General features: G+C 39.2%; 1 protein-coding gene across 1 annotated transcript in view; it reads right to left on the bottom strand.

Annotated features, from left to right (window-relative positions):
* Positions 1-597: 597 nt before the first annotated feature.
* Positions 598-20,397, bottom strand: part of slc1a7a (solute carrier family 1 member 7a) — a 34,907-nt gene continuing 15,107 nt past the window's right edge. Inside the window, exons 3-11 of the mRNA XM_023296906.3 lie at positions 15,675-15,890; positions 11,012-11,054; positions 8,784-9,015; positions 8,433-8,532; positions 7,719-7,952; positions 6,624-6,818; positions 3,704-3,838; positions 3,289-3,388; positions 598-2,081 (exon numbers count right to left, since the gene is read on the bottom strand). Coding sequence (XP_023152674.1) covers positions 1,815-2,081; positions 3,289-3,388; positions 3,704-3,838; positions 6,624-6,818; positions 7,719-7,952; positions 8,433-8,532; positions 8,784-9,015; positions 11,012-11,054; positions 15,675-15,890 — 1,522 coding nt within the window. The 3' untranslated portion in view covers positions 598-1,814. The remainder of the gene's footprint in view (positions 2,082-3,288; positions 3,389-3,703; positions 3,839-6,623; positions 6,819-7,718; positions 7,953-8,432; positions 8,533-8,783; positions 9,016-11,011; positions 11,055-15,674; positions 15,891-20,397) is intronic.

Genomic DNA, 20,397 nt, shown 5'->3' with positions numbered 1-20,397 from the left:
TGGCCGCTGAACTTCATGTATATTTTTCCATATTAGTCATGAGTCGTTATCAGATTTATCAGCTCCTCTGGCAGTTCTTTTCAATGTGGAGCTATGATGCACTAATGCAGATAAAACAGCTGAAACTGAGAACCGTCTTGTGCTCACATGTAATTGTTGTCGGGCATTTCGGAGATCACATCATGTACTCGGTTCTGTTAAATTGATCACAGGTTTTCTAACTTGTGTGTCAGCAGTCACAGGTTTGCTCACTTTTGTTGCATGGAGTTACTACTTTAGGGCCTGTATTTTCTATATGATTTTTCGAAAATATTTATTTTTGATTGTTCATTGGAAAAAAAACATTCTATTTCTCAACTTAGAAATAATGCAGTTATGGAGAGGTGATATATTTTCAATTTGTTTTGACATTTAAGTGATCTTGCAATAGAACATTTGTTCAGTTTAGGCAAACAGCTGCATTTTCTTTGTGCTTTTAAGAGAATTATGCAGCTTTTCAGAAACACAAGTCAAGTATTTGCACTATTTACCCAGTTTTTAATACCTGGACGTTTATTGCACCAGCAGCTCTGTAAATGACAAATAACTCAAACAGTGTAGTGTTTCTAGATTTTGGATATATTTTTCATTTCTTTTCCATTTTACAGAGTTGGTACATTTTTATAAATTTTGGACTACAGTGAAATGTTCCTTTAAAAGAATACAGAATGGCAGCTCTTGAAGCATACTGACATGGTGGTAAAATCTAGATTTTTTAAACTTTTGAAATACATACATGTACAGCATATATTACATATATATGGACAGAGATCAGAGTACGACTTGTGATTGTTGACTTGCGTTGTTTTGTCTCAGCTGTTATGCGCCGGTCCCGAATTCTTCTCCTTTGGTCGTTTAAGGCAAAGAGGGAATGCAGTGGGGTGCAGAGACAACCTGACATGACTTCAACACAAGGGCAAACACTCATCTTTCTTTTAATTGTGATCTTTATCATTATGTTGCCTTAATTGCACCGTACTAGCGGTAGGAGGAAGAGGACCCACTTAGGCTCAGGACAACAAGGCAGAGAAGTATAAGGAAAGGTATTGCTGAAAAATTTGGGGAACTTGAAAAGAATCCCCGTTTTTTACGTCAAAAAATCATATATTTCCATATGTGCATTTAAGCAGATTTTCTTGTTACAACTCAACCATCTTCTTTGTCCCACTTTCTCTGTGTTTGCTAGCTTTATTGAGATCTGTTGGTAATATGTCCCAAACAGGCAACATTTTGCCTGAGATTCATGATAAAGAACACAATGACAAAAAAAAGAAATATACAAAACCCCCAACCAATATTATGCTAAAAACCACATCAGACCGTAATAAATGAAAAAGATATGAGTTGATGTTTTCCGTTTCATCTGCAGTCCACAGATGAAAAGGTGCCATTAATTAAATCTGATATTAGCTATTGTGTTTTCCATTTCCACTCCTTTAAGAGGGGCTGGCTCACAGATCTGATGCTAGTCAATCATCAGGATCTTTATTTAAAGTCACTCAGAGCAGCACACTGTCACTGCTGCTACCATATAATACATCTGTGATAAATATGTACACACACAAACATACACAGTCAAATGTGGGTCATCATTTAGGTTATGTAGAAAAAAATAGTCTGTTTTTTTTCCCCCCCAGCGTACATCGACTCTGGGCCGCTCTCCAGGAGAAGAACAGTGTGTGAACTCAATCACCCCAGCTCTTCAGTGTATCTTCCTCTCCTGGTGATTTTCGCTGCTGTAGCTGTGCCAGTAGATGTTGGCAGAGCAGTGGGTTTTATACATTAGTCTCCAGCCCGTTCATGTCAATGGAACAGTGGTCCTTGTCCCTGTGCTCTCTCTTGTGATGAGAAGAGTGAGCGTGCTTCTTCTTCTCGATTGGCCGAATCCCCTCCTCTAGCTGGATCAGGCGGGCCACGTCCGGGGAGATGTGGTCCTGTTTGCTGCCCGGTGGAGGCGGCTGGTAGCAGCCGTTCTTCTGGTTCTGGTAGGTCATCATTTGCTGGATGCTTATCATGGGTTTAGTTTCACATATCAGAGGTACCTAAAGACACAAGAATGAAGAAGAAGAGTTCCTCAGAGTGAGTGAGTGGCAGAAACGTGCCTATAAGCAGGCTTTGCATATGTACTATGCACATAAAGCTAACACCGAAGGAAAAATGTTAATTTATTAGAAATGAGTCCTTCCTAGATTTGTTTGCAATAAACCCATCCACACATCATAGGAAGGAAAATTGTGTTATCCACACACACATTTACTCTGTCAGTTTTTCCACTGGTTAGATTTCTAAAAAGGGATTTCACTTGGCTCTATTTCCGCCCTTGTTTTTTTTCTGCTGTATGAAGCTGACAATTTATAGGCCCTATAAATCAGAAAAGGTTGGCAAATTCCACCTCAACCATCACTTTGCTGGGCGATATACACATTAGGAAGTGGCGACAGGTAGCAAAAGGGCGTCAATACTCTAAGACAAGTTGACAGAAGATGCAAAAGATTAAGCAATGGCTCAACCAACAGTTGCTAATAAAGAAAGGTAAATCCACCCTTCACCGATCACATTTTCCTGTTATCTCGGAAAAATTTGGAGCGCTATTTGGCTTTGATGTAATTTTCTGCTCCTTGTTTTGGGGCTCAATATCAGGAAGGTTTTACGCCTCCACCCCAGTTGGTGAACAGTAAACATTAATCTTATGCATCATAAATATATAGTTTTATCTTGTTTTTGTGCTGAAATGTTATGATCTACAATCTTTTTATCTATTCTGAACTCCCTTTAGGAAGCTTCGTTAGTTCTTGCTAATTGTTACATTCATACAAATCTCATGTCTGTGCATTACGAAGCAACAGCCAGGATTGATTTAGCTGATATTGGCATAAAGACTATAGGGGGGTGGTAATAGCTAACCCACTTTATTGACTGTAGGTTCACAAGTCGCCAAAATAGCCGTTTCCATCTGCTTCCACTGTTTCCACTAAGGTAAGCTTTTAACTGACAACTCCATATTTGAGGTATAAACATAAGAATACTATCAATTTTCTCATCCAACACACAAGAAAGTAAAGTAACATATTTTTCTAAATGTCAGACTATTCCTTTGATTTTCCTATGCAGCTTATTGAGTTGAACTTCAGTGTGCAAAGGGACATTTTATACTCTTCTGTAAATCTTTCAGATAAAGATAAATGTCGCTGTGCTTAGGTATACTTAGGCACCATCAGAGAGCATCAATTTGGCTTTGAACGCTCTCACCTGCTCTCCCTCTTTGACAAAATCTTTTCTGCAGATATGAGCCATGATGCCTGTGGCCAGAGCGTCACCCATCACATTCACCATGGTCCTGAATCGATCCCTGCATGAAGAAATCAAAAGTCACACACAGTGTTGATGAAGCTTGGGGAAAAAAGTGCTCATAATCGCTGCATATTATCGAAAACAGAATTGGAGGCCATTTGGCTTGCTGAGATTTACGTAATATGCATCAATAGTACATCAGGTGAGGCACAAATGTTCCTGTATATTTTGATGATTGTATCTCCACTTAATCTCCAGGTAAGGAGCTTTAGATAAGACTTACTGTAAGTTAGCTAAATGCCATAGCATTTCCTGAAATGGAGACTTTGATTGCATTCAACGTTTCTATAGGGAAAGGTGAACCTTCACTCACAAAGCCCAATCAACGGCGATGATTAGGGTGATGTCATCAGTGGGCAAACCCACAGAGGTTAACACGATCACCATGGTAACAAGGCCGGCCTGAGGGATTCCAGCTGCACCGATGCTGGCGGCCGTCGCAGTGATGCTGAGAGAACAGACAGTGGAGGGAACAGTTATTTTCACAGGATGTACAGAAAATTGTTCTCAGCAAAGCCTCAGTACATGATCTTTCTGAGCTAAAAAGTGCAGCTGTATTAGAAGTGGAACAGCAGGAATAACGTGGATGCAGGGATGCTGGTGGGAAGCAACAAGGACAATTCTGAACTACTCATAATTTATTAGTGCTATTTTGTAGTCCTTTATCTGTAGACTTCACTGCATTTCAGAGAACAAAATAGCACTATTCACTCAGCATTTATTTGGCAGCTACAGTTTGCAGATGATCAGCTTTCAACAGGGCCAGGAACTAGTTACCTAGCATATTTTTGACTACATTTAGTTCAAAATCAGTATATTTTTGCTAGGATGCATGACAAGGAGTGTTACAATGCACTATAAGAACTGGAGAACCAGCGGATGAATCAATAATATTGATTTCTGTATTCATATTACGATAAAACTGGGTATCAGAAATTGCAGTGTTGTAGCAGCAGTTCAAATAAATCACAAAAATACAGATATAGTACAAAAGTACACATGCTAGGTATAGTATATACATAAAATGAATATAATTAGTTGTGATTTTTGACATTATCAGTGTTATATTTCAGAAGAAGAGAGTAGCAGCAGTGATAGTAATAGTAGCTGTCTTTATTTAGTGGCTCTGTTTGAAGGCCTCTATGTCACATTTGCAGTTAATGCTAAAAACTGTGGCAGATTTACTACTCAAGCATCTTGACATTTTTCGAACAATTAGTCATTTATTTCATCAGTAAACAAAACCAGTTTCTACTTTTAAAGCGGTTGATTTAGCTACCTGAGATAGCTTAGCCATTGCTAGCTGCATTGCTGTTTATTATGACACCTAATTAAGTAAAGAATCTGAATTCAAGATTCAGTGGGAATGACCGAGGCGATGTTTTCTTTCTGGCATGTTGGATCTCTGAGAACGAGCTGACAGGGCCGGGGAGGTTGGGCTTGAGGTTGGGTTAGCATGCAGATGGAACAGCCTCATGGTCAGTGGCCAAACGGCACGGGAACAGGGCGCAGAGAGGGGAAAATTATTATAATTCTGGCGTGACAAGGGAGATAAGTAATACAGGTCATATGGGTTTTACCGCCAAGGGATTATGAGGGAATGTGCACAGACTGCAGCCACGAGGAGAGGTCTGCTCTTAATGTTATTACAGTGGGACATGTCATCAAATCAGAGGAGAGACAGGACTTTTTCCTGGACCTGTGAGGAAGGGGGCGGCTTGTTTACCTGGAGTTGAAAATGATAGAGCTGTGGTGTGGCTGGATGTGGGCTGTTGATGTTTTCGTCTGTTTGTCTATCTGTCTATCTTTCCCCAGGGCTTCCAGACTGATTTAGCAGAAATCAGATCAGACTAAGAAGCTCATATGAGGCGTAATCTGTGTGACATTTACATATATGTGTATCTAGTAAATCCCATAATATTTGTTATTAATTCAGAATTAAACTAAATGTGTGACGTTAGATTAATTCACATGTTGCTCTCAAAACACCACAAGTATTCCTCTTGGGCCATTTTTTTTGACCCAGATGGAATTTGCTTGCGCTGTCACACTTTCGGGTGTTTTTCCTCATTTGCAGTAATTGTTGAGATAAATATCTCTCCACAGAAATGTTCAAGGGAGTCATTTTTAAACAAAACAGTTATTTGGGGTAAGTATGCATATTTAATTTCTTCGAAGGTGTTAGATAAGAAGATTGTTGTTGGAGCCAGCAGCCAGTTTGGTTCGTATTAAAAGCCGAAGCAAACAAAGTGGTTCTGAAATAGCTCCATTACTTCCCATAAAACCAACAACAAATGTCTACTTCAGACAGGGCGAGGGTAGTTGTTTTTCCTGCTCCCAGTCTTTATGTTAATCTGAGCAAATCGATGCCAAACTCCAGAGTAAATTCACAAGCATGAGAGCGCCAGTGCTAACACTCCCAAGAAAGTAAATTATCGACTAATTTGTCAAAGAGTTACTTTATATATTCCTTAAATGAAATCTGTTTAAAAACCAAAGTGTTTGCAGGAAATAGCTTGCTATATAAAGCTTTGTAATTTGGCGTTTCACTTTGGTTTTTATAGGGATTAACAAATAAACAAATAAAGTATAACGGATGGATTTTGTCACTTTTGGACAGACACAGTTTCAATCATCTCATCTCAACTCACAGCAAGAAAGCAAAACAAAAAAATCCATTTTGCAAAAAGTTGAACTAATCTTTTAAATTGATAAATTTTAACAACAGTATAGTTAGATATTTATCCCAGCAGTTACTACAAATTAGGTGTTCTTTTAGCAAGAAACTGATTTCAAACTATTCCTTTCAATATATTCCAGCAATTTAGGAATGTGCTTCAATTTTTCCAAATTTAATGAAAGAATGCTAAAAATCATAGGTGCAGTGGAGTTATTATGGCCTTTACTGTCAAATAAAGGAAAATATCTGTGACTTTTAAACTCTACTTCCAAGCTGAAGGCCTTAGAAAACGTCTCCCTATCTACATCAGACATTTTCAACAATTTTCACAGGTGAAAAGGTGACGGGTTTTTTGTTTAAAAAAAAAACAAAACAAAACAAAAAAACGTTTTAGCAGTTTGCTCTTCTCACTCATATTTGATAAAGGAGTTGTGAGAGTTCCATCCAACTGTGAAAATTATCCTTCTTTCTTTACCCTCCCCCTCCTCCTGACATTTATTTTAGTTCATGAAATGGTCCATTGAAAGTCAGTCTTTATGAACATGCTCTTTACCTTATGGTGATGATCTGCCCAAAGTCGAGCTCATAATTATTCACTTGGGCGATGAAGATGGCTGCCACCGCCTCGTAGAGTGCTGTACCATCCATGTTGATGGTGGCCCCGACCGGCAGCACGAAGCGGATGATGCGTCTGTCAATGTGATTGTTCTCAAGGAGGCACTTAAAGGTGATAGGCAGAGTGGCAGAGCTGCAGCAGGGAAAAATACAAAAAAAAAAAAACTGGTCACGAACCTTCTCTGAGGCAAGCAGTGAAGCAGCACAACACCATGAAATACCTTCTAAAGGAAATGCAAATGTGTAAATAATAGATGTGTTTTCATTCAAACAACAAAGATACCATTCAAAATGTGTATTTTAATTATTCAAAGTATCAATTTTGTCCCCAGAGAGGAGGTGGGAGATGGAAAATCAATGCTAGTAGAGGTTGTATGTTTTACATTTAGTTCCATAGTTTTCCTATTAAGCTAGCAGTAGTCACATACAATAAACAGTATTATATTTACAAGAATTTGCAGCGCAGGTACAGAATAAATCCTTGAAATGTTTACAATCAGGAGCAAAGCATCTGAAGGGAAGTAAGATGATGACTAACATGCTGATTGTAAATTATAAATTTAAAGCAGCAGCATTGTTAGACAAGGCCATTATATACGCAGCCGTATCGTAAAGGATGGCCTTGAAGTTGAGGTTAGGGTCACAAACAGCCATTTAATTCAAGGTAACTTCCAAGATTCTCTCCATTTACACTCTCAATAAAGCAAAGAATGTACATCTACTCCAACCTTGGAACGCTCTTAGTTGCTTTGTGTGTTCGGACCATAAATTGAAATGATTGTTGTGATATTTAGTCAGTTTTTTGGAGTGGTTGTTCTGGTAAACAACATGACGGAAACCTTCCCCATTATACTTTCAGGAAAGCTTTCTCTTCTGTGTGTTCTTTGAGAGACTCTATAAGAAATGCAAATGGCTACACATAGTAACAACTGAAGGAACTTAAGTGAGTTTCCGCTTCACAACATACTTGATCTTAAATACATAAAGGAAAACAGTCAATGCATTTATACAAAGTCAAATTTTCCACTTTTACCTGGAGGAGGTGGCCAAGGAGATCAGCAGGGCCTGTAGAATGCCTCTGATGTAAACTATAGGGCTCTTCTTAGTTATGAAGAAGTACATAGCAGGGAGGATGAATAGGCCATGCAGCACCAAACCCATTACCACAGTGATGGCGTAAAAGCCCAGCTTCTTTCCCATGGCGGAAGGATCGTCCATTTCCAAGATCTTTCCAGCAACCAGGAACACAATACCAAAGGGGAAATACCTGCAAGTGACAGAAGGATAATGGTAGAACAGATGTTGACGATTTGATTTCCAAAAGTTTTTCCCAGAATATTAACTTTCTTTAAGTCGTCATAGTGACACTTTGTGCCAAAATCAACATGCTTAATAATAATCTTAACATATATGTAGAATGTTCACCATTTTAATGTAGTACGGTAGGATGTTAGCATTTCCCAAGTATCACCAAAACACAGCTGAAGCGGATATAAATGTCCTCAGTTTTATGTGTATTTGGCCATGAAACACAAGTACCAGTCATTTATTGTGACGAGATGCTAAAGGAAAAGTGATAACTCACTAAGGTGATGAGGATTTATCCTCAGGGGAGCATGAATGTGTACACACAATTTCATAGCAACTCATCCCAGAGGAATTTGTATAATTTGTTATTTATTGCTATTACCATTTATTGAATATCACTTTATTTTGGTGCACGTTACTTCCAACCTACCACACTTACCAAATGACAATGGCAACAATCTTCAGAACTGCCTCATTCAAACTCTGGCAGAAGTTGACCAAAGCACTTCCATTGGGTCCCATTCTTCCCAGCATTATTCCTGGATTGAAGACAAAAGACAGTAATTGTGCCGCATACACAAATGGATAATCACTGTAATTATCTGCTGTACACCTACAATAATGTTTTCAGCAGTGTTAAATGATGAGTGAAATAATTTATTTGTTTTCTACCTTCCTTGTGGGAGCACAAAACATTTTAACCTAAGTTATGCAAAAAATGGATGTACCAGTTTTGCAGTTATACCATTTATGTGTGTGCATTACTCTGTGGTGGGTCCAAAACACTCACCCATAGTTGCAGAGAAAATCACAATCCCCAGCACGTTCATGCCTTCACTGGTGCCGGGTGATGTTTTCATGATGACGTCAGGAGGCGGCGTGAGATCCAGGGAGAAGTTCTGGACATCGCTGCCGTTGTCATCCTGAATGCCATAGATGTAGACCCTTCGTGTGGTGGTCTCATCCAGGAGCTGAGCCACCGTTGGTTTGGGGATGAGTTCTGGGACTCTTTGGGTTCGATACTTGAAACCAAAACAAGCACAAGCCCTAACATCAGCACAGCACATGGGGTACCAACAGAAACATGATACTGACACGTGTGTGGTAATATCAATGAGTTCAGCTGACAGTATGCTGTTTATAACCTTTATTTCTACACTATCTTCCTATATAAATGAATGCCAGCAACTCATGGATAATACAGGCCAAAGATTATTTATATGCTAATGTATTTTTTAATGTTAATCTAAAACAACAATTTCATGGTAAAAGAGAAGGGAAAAAAAGGCCAATTCACGCTTTCCACAGCGAGTGTCCACAAGGCTACACGTAATTTTCAGCATTCACGTTAAACCCTTGAGGGTCCACTCGAGACTGCTGGGACTGTTGACACTGTGCCGACTGTCCATGTGCACAGGAAACAAATGATGCATAAAACAAATGCTTTTCATGAGGAGAAGCTGTCCGAATACATTCTAGGGCATCAACATACAGTATCTCATAAAAATGAAAACACCCCTCACATTTCTGCAAATATTTAATTGTATCTTTTCATGGGACAACACAGAAGAAATGGCACATAGATACAATGTAAAGTATTCAGTGTACAGCTTGTTAAGCAGCGTAAATTCGCCGTCCCCTCAAAATAACTCAACACAGAGCCATTAATGTCTAAACTGCTGGCAACAAAAATGAGTACACTCCTAAGTGAAAATGTCCAAATTAGGCCCAAAGTGTCAATCGTTTGTGTGGCCACCATTATTTTCCAGCACTGCTTTAACCCTCTTGGCCATGGAGTTGACCAGAGCTTCACAGATTGCCACTGGAATCCTCTTCCACTCCTCTGTGACAACATCACAGAGCTGGTGGATGTCAGAGACCTTGCTCAATAGGGTGTAGGTCTGCAGACATGCTTGACCACTCCATCACTCCATGTGTTTTGGGTCATTATCATGTTGGAATACTGCCCTGCGGCCCAGTTTCTGAAGGGAGGGGATCATGCTCTGCTTCAGTGTATCACAGTACATGTTGACATTCATGGTTCCTTCAGTGAATTGTAGCTCCCCAGTGCCGGCAGCACTCATGCAGCCCCAGACCATGACACTCCCACCACCATGGCTGACTGTAGGCAAGACACATTTGTGTTTGTACTCCTCACCTGGTTGCTGCCACACGTGCGACACCATCTGAACCAAATAAGCTCATCTTGGTGTCTTCAGACCACAGGACATGGTTCCAGAAATCCATGTCCTTAGTCAGCTTGTCTTTAGCAAACTGTTTGCAGGCTTTCTGGTGCATCATTTTTAGAAGAGGCTACCTTCTGCTGGACAGCCATGCAGACCAATTTGATTCAGTGTGCGGCATATGGTCTGAGCACTGACAAGCTGACCCCCCACCTCTTCAACCTATGCAGCAAATCCTCAGAGAGTTCTTTACCATGAGGTGCCATGTTGAACTTCCAGTGACCAGTATGAGAGTGTGAGAGCGACAACACCAAATTTAACACACCTGCGCCTCATTCACACCTGAGATCTTGTAACACTAACGGGTCACATGACACCAGGGAGGGAAAATGGCTAATTGGGCCCAATTTGGACATTTTCATTTTAGGGGTGTACTCATTTTTGTTGCCAGTGGTTTAGACACTAATGGCTGTGCATTGAGTTATTTTGAAGGGACAGTAAATCTACACTGTCATACAAGCTGTACACCAACTACTTTACATTGTATCAAAGTGCCATTTCTTCAGTGTTGTCCCATAAAAAGACATAACTAAATATTTGCAGAAATGTGAGGGGTGTACTCACTTTTGTGAGATACTGTATTTTTTTAAATTAATCTTTTAAAGACTAATTAAAGTAGTTGCTGCCAGAATTTAGAGGTGATTCAGCAAACGGGAATGAGAGCAGTATTGATACCCTCATTTAAATCATTTCAAAGCAATGCTTTAATCTCAATTCCAAAACACAGTAACACTGTTTCCTATATGAAGTCTTTACCTTCAACATTTTTACTCACCTGTTGAAACGTAGCTTGAACCAAGTTGGCTGGAAACATGTTGCTGGGGAAGAGAATTTAGGAAATTCATTAATGTCGTTCAGTGAATAACTGAAGTGACCCTATAATGTAATTTTTAAGATAATCCAATGTAAAACTAATCTTAAAAATGTTATGCACATTTGAAATCTCAGGAACACGTAAATAAGAGGAGAACTGATATGCGATAGTATGTTTTCTTGTGTCTCTTAGTTTTTAATTGAAACTATATGATATGTACAGTGGCTTCATGGCCACGTAGCGTCCTGCAAGACAGTGAATTAGCATCTTGTCCTTTGCATGATCCATATCTCTTCTATCTGTGAAAATAAAATCTCTCCCCCGCTGTTGACAATAGTTCCATTTGTACCTACTCTCTTGATCCTCATTAGTGCTCCTTTGGGAAACAGCCTGTCCATAGTAGTTTGTTTTGTTCGCTATATATTTTTCTGTTCCCTCACATTCTCCACTGAAAGCTGCCCAGCTGCTGTCATACACTTTAATAACCCTTGTAAAAAGCTGACTCATATCTCCGCTGAGCAGCAGCCTGTTGAGTGCTCTGCTTGATCATTTTAGAATAGAGTAGTCAGGTGTTCAGCAGTTCAAGAGCAATGAAGAATGTAATCTAAAGATGTAGGAGCAGGTTGAATAAGCAAAACAAGGGCAGTGAGTGGAAAAGTGGGTATGATGTGCATCTGGAGTTAAAAATAGAGGCTCATCAACCCTCAGAGATGAAGATGATTCAAAAGGTTGTTCACTCGAAGGATGCAGGATAGAATTATATATGTTGAGTAGCTATTATGAACCCCCGGTTGGATTATTTACATTACATAAACACCCCTACTTCTCTGTGTGGAGTTTGCCTGTTTTCCACAAGCCCAGTCACATGCATGTTTGATTGGTTACAGGTTGTACATAGGCGTGAATGTGAGCTTTGGTCTGTCTTTTCTTTTCATATCAGGTCTGTAATAGGCCAGACGACAGTGCAGAGTGAAGCTCAAACTCATCCACCATCACCTGCTCCATCACACTATGCATAATGGATGAATATATGGTTGGATGAGCACAGACATACACTGCAATCACTGTAATTTAACTGTCACAGCTCAATGATTTTCAGACATGCTTTTGCTCTAATTAAATGACTCCCTTGTATGTAGAACTGGGGTTATACAGAATGTGACTGAAGTGACGCTGGCAGTATTATGAAACACCACAAATGCACATTGATGATGCTCCAATGACCCAGTAAAGTGGGCTATAATAAAAATAAAGTAATGATGGATGATGATGAAGTGCCTAAAAATATTCTCCACTCTTTTATTTATTTTCAACATGGAACTGTCGCCACTGTAATTTGGCTTTTTTGACAAGAATTTGCAAAAGAAAAATGACACTTTCATGGCGAAGTGAAAACAGATCTGAGAACATAATGTCAATTAATTAAAAAATATAAAATATCAAATAAATGATTGCAATTGTATTCACCCTTTTCAAATCAGTATTTGAAGATGCACCTTTGGCTGCATTTACAGCATTAAGCCTCCCTAAGTGGGGTGAATATTTTTATATGCACCATATTATTAATCAAACTTGGGTAAACTAAACTGTATTAAGTTACTGCTTTTTAATTGTGACCACATACAGTATTAAAGTGTAGTAATGTGTTTTTACCCAGTGTCATGTTTTGCAGTCTGCTCATCAAGTGCAAACTGAACTTTAGAATCAATCAGAGATTTTAGCATTAATTTAGACTGATGACCAGCCAGGGCCAGTCCCTGAGAGATTCTTAGACTAAGGAGGAAATCCTTGAGGTCTCACTGTATTCAGACAGTTAGTTTTTTACTCCAGATGTTGTATCAATATAAAAATATGGTACATAATATTAAAAAACAACTACACATGAAACAATGCAGGGGCATATTGATGTAAGTCAATGTGTTGCCTGGGTGCACACTGGGAGTCTTCACTGAATGCCTACCTGCTAGTAGTTTTTATTGCCAGACCCTCGTATCTCCATAGTGCTGTCATGCAATTATCTTTTTGCTATAGGCCAAAAAAATGCCCTGGCTTCTTTGTATTTCCTTAAACCAAGGATGCCCCTGCAGAATAATGTTGGGGGGAATTGTTTAGGTAGAATAGTTGTACACTGAGAGGCGAGCACTATCATTAAAATGATTAATTTACTGAATCAGATCTATCTATCTATCTATCTATCTATCTATCTATCTATCTATCTATCTATCTATCTATCTATCTATCTATCTATCTATCTATCTATCTATCTATCTATCTATCTATCTATCTATCTATCTATCTATCTATCTCTCTATCTAACACTCAGACACAGGCAGTGGAAGGGGAGGAGGAAGTGCAGCAGACGTTGCATGCTCTCTGCATCTGATCAGCTGAGTCAAACTGCTAATCTGCAGCATCTCATACAAACTATAATTTAGCTTGAGTGGTTTCCACCGTTGGAGTCATGAAACATCCGTGAATTTAGAGCTTTGTTGTATTTTCATTAGAATAATTGAGTCTAAATTGATTTGGCAATATGAAGCATCTTTTGTTTGCTCTGCTTCCCTCTACAGCCTGCAGATACACTATGAAGTATTCTTTCTACTAAGAGTGTTTGTCACTCAGCAAAGTCAACATTGCATTAGCACTGCTTGTAAATCCAACAGCAACACACAACAGCTCGGATCACAATCAGATCTCAAACACGTTTCCCATGCAGAGAGATTAAAGCCATATTGTATTGTACAGCCCCTGCATTTAACAGAGGGACGTTTAAAGGCATATGGTGAAGATATCCAGAGAGTATATATAGTGACTCAGTGGACTGTAGTGACTGTTCTGTGTGGATTTGACCACTTAACCATTCAGCAGAATATCCCGTGTCTAAGACAGCGCAAAGCAGGCTAATGAAGCACTCTGACCCCAGGGCTCCTAATAAATCCAAGTATGTACATATTCATACATTGTGTACTCATTATACATACTTATCACACAAACACACATGACAGCAGACAGTCGGACCCATTTGTGAGTGCACTGATATAGTATGCCTGCATGATAGATGAAGGCTGTAAAGAAGCTTTGTGAGATAAATCCAAAGCACAGCTGTGCTCTGTAAAACACACAAACACACAATCAAACGCACACACACACGCATGCACTGAGAGCCTGGGAACAACTGAGCTTCACCACTGCACATGATCAGTGCGTAGTTGGATTTCATGGGCTTGACCAGTTTATTATTCCTCCTTTTTCTTTTTTTACATTCAGATTGAAATTGAATCATCCCAGTAGATTTGTATCATAAAAACGATACCAAAATCAGCAGAAGCTGAAAACATACCAAACTTTAAACGAGTAAATGATAAATATTTTTCAAACTAAAATATAAATAATTTGTATTTTTTTTCTCCAATGTTCTTTAGTTCTATATATTTGGGCAAACAGCAATTACAGACCAACACAATTCATCCACTTGTTGATTGTAGGGTCAAACTTCATTCTAGACCTTCACATGGGAATTTGCATTTAAATAACTCTGATTCTGGTGAAGGTCTGAACACCTCCTCAGCTCCATTTTGCAGGTTGTTCGCTTTATTTCACTCACTAACAGACATGACTCACAGTCATGTTTCTCACCGCAGGCTGTCCCAGGCTGACCTCTAAACCTCAAACCCCCATCTCTCAGCAGCACTAATTAGCTTAGCACAATAACCGCTTTACACCATGACCTCAAGCATTTCTGCTTCAGTCTTCGTGAGCACGCAGAGCAAGTCTGCTTTCATTAGCGCTGTTTTCTTAATTTGTCATCTCATTTACAAATCCACAAAATCCAAAACAATCACGAGTGACATTTAAATTAGATATCTTCTTAATTAAAATAATGTTCGAATGGATTTAGCTTTTTTCTATGTTGTATTTTTCATAGAATGATTTCATGTGACTTTGCTAATGGGAGGTTTTACATGAAGTTCCCGAACAAATTGTTTACTTTAATCATGTCTACAGCCCTAATTAGATGAAGAATTTTACAAAAAAAATGTGAAAATTTAAAAAAAAAAAAAAAAAAAAAAAAATGTCACAATAAACTGCATTTTCAGTAGCTGAATAAACACCTTCCTGTTTCCTGTCTTAATAACTATCTTAAAACTCCTCAGGTTTATCTGGCAGTCTCTCTTAGGAACTCATTCAGCACAACACTGAGGTGTTTTTGTACATCTCCAACATATAGGACACAAAATGAATTTTACAGTCAAATGCAAAAGAATGGAGGCTGCATCATATAAACATGGTTCCTAAATGATGCTTTTGTTCCCATTGTACTACCTTGTGCCTGTTTATATATATATTTACAGCATCCGTACATGTGCACTTTGTCTATCTAAAAATGCACCATTAATATAATAACATTATGGTCTAATATTTAGACTGTTTCAAATGGGCAATTTCAGTGTTTTTTCTTATTACAATTGAAAAATGAGTATAAAAGTGTAATTCATGTGAATGCAAGTCATGTCCATGGCTGTATCTTTGTGTGCACCTCTCATTAAACCATCTCTCTCTTTTGGACAGAATTATGTGGTTTCATCTGAGCCAACTAACGCTGTAACACACAACAGCCTCTTACCGAATGAGATCCAGCAGAGCATCAGCAGAGCTGGTCATCGGCTTCTTGCTGTCCTCAGAGTCCTCCTTCTGAGCAGCTCCACCCGGGTGGATGATGTACACCATGACGATGCCCACTACCACGGCAACAAAGGTGGTCCAGAGGTAGTAGGAAATGGTCATGATGCCCAAGCGGCTGGAACACTTGGCGTCCAGCGCTGCTAGACCCGACATCAAACTGAAGCACAGAGGACCAGTGGAGCGGCAGAGACAGAAACAATAAGGAGAGAAGAGACAGACAGAGGATATGATTAGAAACTGAGAGGGAGTTTCAGAAACTGCTGCTTGAAGAGCTGCTTTTGTTGAAAGTTGAGAAAGAATTTTAGCTTTCCTGCAGACACAGACTGAAGAAAAACATCAATGCTCAGTGACATGCTGCTCTAAATGTTTAGCTAGTGTTATAAATAAGTGTCACTATACTTCACTACTGAGCTGTCTTTTAAAGTTACTTCATTATATTACTGAACCATACATTCTCAAAGTGAGATGCTACTTCATAAATTTCCGAGAAATTACTTTCCAAATAAAAGAAGCAATGTCAGTTTTTCACAGTCACAGCTGTGTAACGAGGAACATAAACCAGTGAGATTCAACAGGCTCCAACTGCAACTGATAATTTTTCAACACATCAGAAGGAAACTTCTGGCAGGTTGAAGTATAATATTCACGCTAATAACATATTTTATGTGCATGCACTGGAAGGCCTTTCATCAGACCTTCAACTGAGTGTCTGTGCAGCGTTGAGACGACTGTTCAAGTTAACTCAAACCCTACTTTAAAGCAGAGAAGCCTTCTGTAAGCTGCTGCCTCTGCAGCATTAAAGAAAGCAATCTGTGACACTGGGAACATGACTTACATGACGGAGAGAAGAAACTGATTGAAAAGATTTCCTCGATCTATCTGTATTTCAGTATTTGTATCTCTGTCATTTCGTTTATTTCTCTCCAAGCTAAATAAATTGCCAGTCTGTCCTTCAGGAGCTTTGTACGCCTCTCTTTGCTCTGAAATCCTGAGGGCGGAAGATAAACAACTTTAGTTACATTCTAAACAGATGAGAGTAATTTGCATTTAAATGAGCAGCTTTGAATAGTGCTCCTGTTCAGATTTTCACTTTCACTGTACTGACATGTTGACATTTGAGAGTCTTTTTCAAAAAAGGAATATAACATCCTGTCTTTCATCCCTGATGGCTTCTCAGTATGTATAGAAAAATGGAAAATGTGTGAGCACTTGCAATTAGTTAGAAGTGTGGGAAGAAGCAGAGAGTGGTGCCATTGAAAGTAGAGGGAGAGAGCAGGATGAAGAGATATGGAGCTGCAGTGACGAGACTTCCACCCATTCATTCATTCATTCATTCATTCATTCATTTTCTATACACTGCTTTATCCTGTGGACAGTCTTGGGGCCTGACAAGTGTAACCTGGTTTGACTTGGCAAGTGTTTGGATGGAAGTGGAGAGTCAGTCTGTGCAATTGCCGTCTGTACAGAAACTCATACTGTTGTTGCTCCTTTTATTGTCGCTAAAATCTATAACAGTGACAGTAAAAGAAAGAACAGTTTAAGCACAGCCACACTGTAGATACCTCTAAGTGTTTAGTCTGCTACAAAACTGCATGCATTGTGTTGCAAAATAGCGTCTCAGGAGGATGTTAAGTTGTGTATGTGTTTGTGTGAGTGTGACTGTGTTGACTCATCAGAAAGCATCTGATTTTCAAGCTGTGTGACTTCAACTATGCTGCTGGTCTATTCAGCCTGTAAACACTTCAGGACTTTCTTTTAAAAAGTCTGAATTCGGCTGAGGGTAATTTTTTTCTCCACGCTGCAGCCAGGTCATCACTTCGCAGCCAAAAAAAATGCTGGGTTCTGGTGTCACATGGATGTGAGTTTGACACATGCCACCCACCTAAACACTGTTGCAGACTAAGTACAGCCTCTAATGGCAACCACGCTTCCTTATGACAGCAGCCTCCCTAACAGGACAAAGCACCATGTCACACTCCTAAAACTGCTCAGGGTCAGCTTGACAAACACAACAAAGAATCCAAGGCATTCAATCCAAAATCCTCAGATCCAAATAGGAGAAAGCATCCATAAGATGGAGGATGGAACAAACCAGATCCACAGAGATCTCACCCTGCAACCCACATGACTAAAATAATTTGCTGCCAAAATGTCAGCGTCAGACACCACAGGACGCCTATAGAGGTCCTGTGTCTTTGCCCTGAAGTGTCCAAGCTGTTTTTCTTGTAATAAGGTAGACCTGCACAATATCAGATGCATGGGTTTTAATGTTGTGGCTGATTGGTGTACATTTCTGTCCAAACTGGCAGTGATTCATATGACATTTTCTTAGAAAATGTGGCACAAGAACCACTGAAAAAGCAAATTTCACTTAAAGCAGACTGCAAACTTTTGTTGAAATGTTGCTACACGTGTCAGATATAGGAAAATGTTAAATGAAAAAGTAGCATAAGTAGTGAAGTCAGTGAACAAAGAAGTTACATGTAACATGCACATCAAGTCTGACAACACTGGATAACATTAGCTGTAATGGAAAAATCGCTTGGTGTTCTCAGTATAACCTCTGTTCAAGTAAACCTTAGTATAACCAGCCAGTTTAACCTGACAGGTTAAACTGACAGGTTATGAGTTTGAAAGTTACTCCAGTTAACTTTTGAACTCATAAGTCTGACTGCGAGGTTTAGCTTCTAGATAATGTCATTATTCCCCCAGATGTAGCTGTTTCACATCAACCGGTCGCTAAAGGAGGAACTTCACCAAACATGTAAAAGCACAAACTCAGACTCTACCAAGAACTATGTAGGCGATAAAACAGCAATGTGTTCAGTGTAACCTGCCCAGCAACAGCAGGAGTGTGATGACAGCCATGTTTTTGTACCTCTTGCTGCAAGATAATAAATGACTCAAAAACAGATCCAGCCTGATTGAAACTTTTGTTTCTCACCTTGAGCCTTGTTAAACCATAATCTACTAGTCCCACATGATCAAGAAAGTATTTAACAACAAAAACCCCAAGTGTATTGAACCAAGTAATGAGAAAAAGAACACAGCTCAGTCTCATTTTGAAGATTAGCTTGTCATTTAGCAAAATATGCACTTTCTTCCAATTTTATGTGTCTAATATGAAGCTAAGTGGTCAATGCCTCCCACCCACTCAACACTCATATGACACCTAGTCCCTCAGAAAACCGCAGGTAACTTTTGCACTAAAGCTTTTGCATGGATTAAACCAAGTGAGCTTTAGATGTTCCAGTAGGTGAATATTGTTCCCTTTGGATACAACCATAGCAACTGTTTTTCCCATTCTTTGAGCCTTTAGTATTTAGTGCACATCCTTGTGAATGGTCTTGACCTCCTCACTACTGATGAGAAAAAAAATAAGCATAGTGTAATCCCCAAATGTGCAGCTTTTCCTTTAAGTGCAACAAAGCAGCGAGCTCTGAATGCGTCACCCTTTATCCTGGCTGCAGTTAAGTTGAAAGTTTTTATTTTTTAGCAGTCTAGCCTTTTATAGTCATCAAATTAGATATTCAACCCAACAAAATATTCAGTCACATATTATATAGAATACTATTTCTCACAGTCCTGGACCATAAAGTAAAGCCCGATGCTTCTAAGTTACTGAGTCGCTGCTGCTGCAGGGATGCTGAGCTCCGGTTAACCCTTCACATGGCACTTTGCACATAATGCACATGCATGTTGGCTAGTACATGAAATTATTTGAACTTTTCTCAAAAAAAGACATTCAACAACTCTAAGCAGAGCTACGAGCACATCTGCATTTCTTATTTTACAACCAGATCTCTATACTCTTCTAGCTGTCCTTCATTTTTGACCCATTTGATTGTAAATTGAGTGCAAGTGTACCAGTAAATTGCTGCCTATATATGACGTACAAGACACTTAGATTGAATGTACAGTGCTAATATGCACAAATGAGACATTATGGAGCCAGTTAATATGCGTGCTTCATTATCCAGCAGCCATCATGATGTGAATACACAGCAGCAAATGGACTGGCATGCAAGATCTAATTACTCCACCCACTGTGTTGTACATGTCTATTAAACTGGAAAGCTTTTTAAATTATTACCAAAGGTGATGTACCTTCGTCTGTTTCTCGGTTGCGTGAACTAAGTGTCGTGATGTGACTGGAATTCACAATCACAGAGTGATGCACAGTTTGTGTGAATAATCCCTGCAGCCTCTGATATATCGGACAACAAATGCAACTACAGCAGTGATAACTAAGGGGCTTGCCCTGAGCTGCTCAGGGATTAGATGACCTCCAGCAGGAAAATCAAAATGTCATAAGTAGGATGTCAAACTGAGGTGAAACGGTAACACATCAAAACATTAATCTTCGGGGGAGTGGCAGACAGCAGAACTGGACTGTGCTGCATTGTAGGCTTGAGATATTGTTGATAATGATGAGATTTTTTTCCTACAGCATCTGTGTGGGAAACAAGAAACTGCAGTCAGGAGATCAAAAAGAGAGAGAGAGAAAAAAATTAAATGTTGGATTTTGTTGGAAACTGCTTACAAGTCCCTTCTAATCTTGTCTTGTGATGCAACTTTCAAATATAATGATGAAAAGATAAGAAATGAAAATAAAGCAGTTTTCCTTATTTCAGTTAATTCACAACACGTTTTCTTTCCTGTCA

This window comes from Amphiprion ocellaris, chromosome 10 (genome assembly GCF_022539595.1).
Source record: "Amphiprion ocellaris isolate individual 3 ecotype Okinawa chromosome 10, ASM2253959v1, whole genome shotgun sequence".
In the NCBI taxonomy this organism is placed as follows: Eukaryota; Metazoa; Chordata; class Actinopteri; family Pomacentridae; genus Amphiprion; species Amphiprion ocellaris.
Note: the sequence above shows the minus strand (reverse complement) of the source record. Positions and strands in the feature narration are given on the sequence as shown.